General features: G+C 47.0%; 1 protein-coding gene across 1 annotated transcript in view; it reads right to left on the reverse strand.

The window, feature by feature from the left end:
- The window catches only part of LOC109927885 (carboxylesterase 5A-like), a 39449-nt gene that overhangs the window by 6733 nt on the left and 30106 nt on the right, over positions 1 to 2610 (reverse strand). The window contains 3 exon segments of the mRNA XM_048605942.1: positions 316 to 460; positions 1924 to 1966; positions 1968 to 2002. Of these exon segments, the coding sequence (XP_048461899.1) occupies positions 316 to 460; positions 1924 to 1966; positions 1968 to 2002 (223 nt within the window).

Raw genomic sequence — 2610 nt, forward strand, 5'->3', positions numbered from 1 at the left:
CCGTTCACTCCCACTGTATACAATCCTGATGGACCCAAATCCCTTCCTGTTCAGTACCATTGTGATAATTCATGGAGGCCCATCTCATCACCTTGCTCTGTTCTCATGGAGCGGTGCTCTCAATCCATATCTACTCAGTAACGATACAATAACTGGCTCTCTAATCAACAGAGATGCCTACAATACATTATGGACTCTCTCCCATTGTACAGTATTCTTGATCCTGATAAAGCGTATACATTGAAGGTCTTGCATTCTCTGCACTGATATTAACTGAGGCCTCAGTAATTTCCTGAGGTTGACAGATCCACTCACCTTTGTAATACTGAGCAGCTCTCAGATTTGGAATAGTTATGAACACATCACCAAACAGGTCGAGGTACCACTCTTTCAGTGTGTCAGAGTCATTCACATCCTCAAAGTATTCATCAAAAATCAGGTCTGCATTCTCCTCACCAAACTACACAGAACAATATGTTGCAACAAAAAAACGGAGAAGACCCAAAGCGATAATAAGCATACTGTTGGGGCCCAGGGTCATGAGGGAATTTACACATTGGACCTTGATCTTTAAACCCCATACCTTTGACCTTCTGACTGAAAGTAGGAGCAATACCGTCAGAGTTAGGCACAGTTGGTTGTAAAGCCGGAGGAGGTTATGGAGAGGGGGAGACCATGAGAGGGTCCCACACAGTCTGATTCAGCCTGAGACAGGGTGAGGGGCTGGATCCTTGGTGAGGAAGCAGCGTTTGTGCTGAGGAACAAAAACAGCAGCTTCTCTCTTCCCCGTATGTAATTGGAGGAAATTACTTTCACTAGCAGCAGCTGTTGGAAAGGCAGGTTCATAACTGAACAGAGAACGGAGGGAGCTGGGGGTGAGCTGGAGTTGGGGATTTGTCTGTATACATGAGACACCTAAGTGTTCTTTTAAAGACACCATTGTGTTGCAATTGGTTAGCTCAGCTGGTTGGACACATGGCTTGTGGTGTGCAGGGACACCCACAGCATGGGTTCAATTCCTGCTCTGGCTGAGGTTACCATGAAGGACTCTCCTTCTAGACCTCTTGCCTGAGGTTTGATGACCTTCAGGTTAAACAACCATCAGTCATCTCTCTCTGAGACAGTGGGTCTATAGTAACTTTACTGAGCTATAATGCATAGATAAGGGAAATAAGAGGTGGCTGAGCATAGATCCTGTGGGGACAAACAGACAAAACAGTGAAAGGTATGACAGATAAGAAAGGAGGCAGGTGATGTAGTTCCACCAGCAATTTCATTCTGGCAATGCCATATTTGTTGCCCATCCCTAATTACCCATGAACAGAATAACTTGCGGGGCCAGTCCAGATGTTAGCTGAGAGTCTGGATTCACACATAGGCCAGAAGATTTCCTTCCAAAAGGAAGAGAAGCAGATGGGTTTTTATGTTAATTGGTGATAGCTTCATGATCACCATGACTGAGGTACACTTTCAGGAACAGATTTCCTTCATCAGGTGAAATTCCACCAAGTGTGTGGTGGGATTTGATCCCACATCCCCAGGGCACCTGCACTGGCCTCTGGATTATTATGCAGCGACATGATGACAACACACTGACAGGGTCAATCATATCGAAGGATGCAGACAGGTTAGGCAGGACAAAGACTCACTGATGCCTTGAATTCTCCCTCCTACAGCATTCCACATGTTCATCAACCAAACAGGAACCTCTCAACTTGCTTCAGCTTCTGATGATTCATTTCATATCTTGGTCAGAAAGATCAAATGCTCATAGCCACATTCACCTCTGAATCAGTGTACAAGACGATGAAGAAATTAATAAGGAGCAAGTTACGTTGAGTTTACTCGGAGACAAATGCCAATCCTGGAGATGTTTCTACACTGACAGCCAGCTAGAAAATATAATCATCAAAAATGTCTTACCAGGGGTTTTATAAACTGGTTAATTTTCTCCTGAATTTGTTCTGTTTATTCCTGCTTTCCAGTTGGGTAAAATGATTTTCTGTAAAGAAATGAAAAGTAAATTTAAACATTTGAATGATATCCAGAGGAGAGCGCATGATAACAGCTCAGCTGATAACACTGACATCATCCATCCAGCAAAGAGCGGTCGGTGGGAGGTCAAAGGGTAACACGCCAGGAACACCCTGGAAACAAAAATCTAAAATCATACTTCAATATGGTCCTGAGGGTCAGCGCTGAGGGAGTGCAGCACTGTCAGAGGGTCAGTGCTGAGGGAGCGCCGCACTGTCAGAGGGTCAGAGCTGAGGGAGTGCCATACTGTCGGAGGGTCAGTGCTGAGGGAGTGTCACACTGTTGAAGTGTCAGTGCTAAGGGAGTGGGCACTGTCGGAGGGTCAGTGCTGAGGGAGCGCCGCACTGTCGGAGGGTCAGTGCTGAGGGAGTGCCGCACTGTCGGAGGGTCAGTGCTGAGGGAGTGCCGCACTGTCAGAGGGTCAGTGCTGAGGAAGCGCCGCACTGTCAGAGGGTCAGAGCTGAGGGAGTGCCATACTGTCGGAGGGTCAGTGCTGAGGGAGTGTCACACTGTTGAAGTGTCAGTGCTAAGGGAGTGGGCACTGTCGGAGGGTCAGTGCTGAGGGAGCGCCGCACT

This window comes from Rhincodon typus, chromosome 15 (assembly GCF_021869965.1).
Source record: "Rhincodon typus isolate 14 chromosome 15, sRhiTyp1.1, whole genome shotgun sequence".
Lineage (NCBI taxonomy): Eukaryota > Metazoa > Chordata > Chondrichthyes > Orectolobiformes > Rhincodontidae > Rhincodon > Rhincodon typus.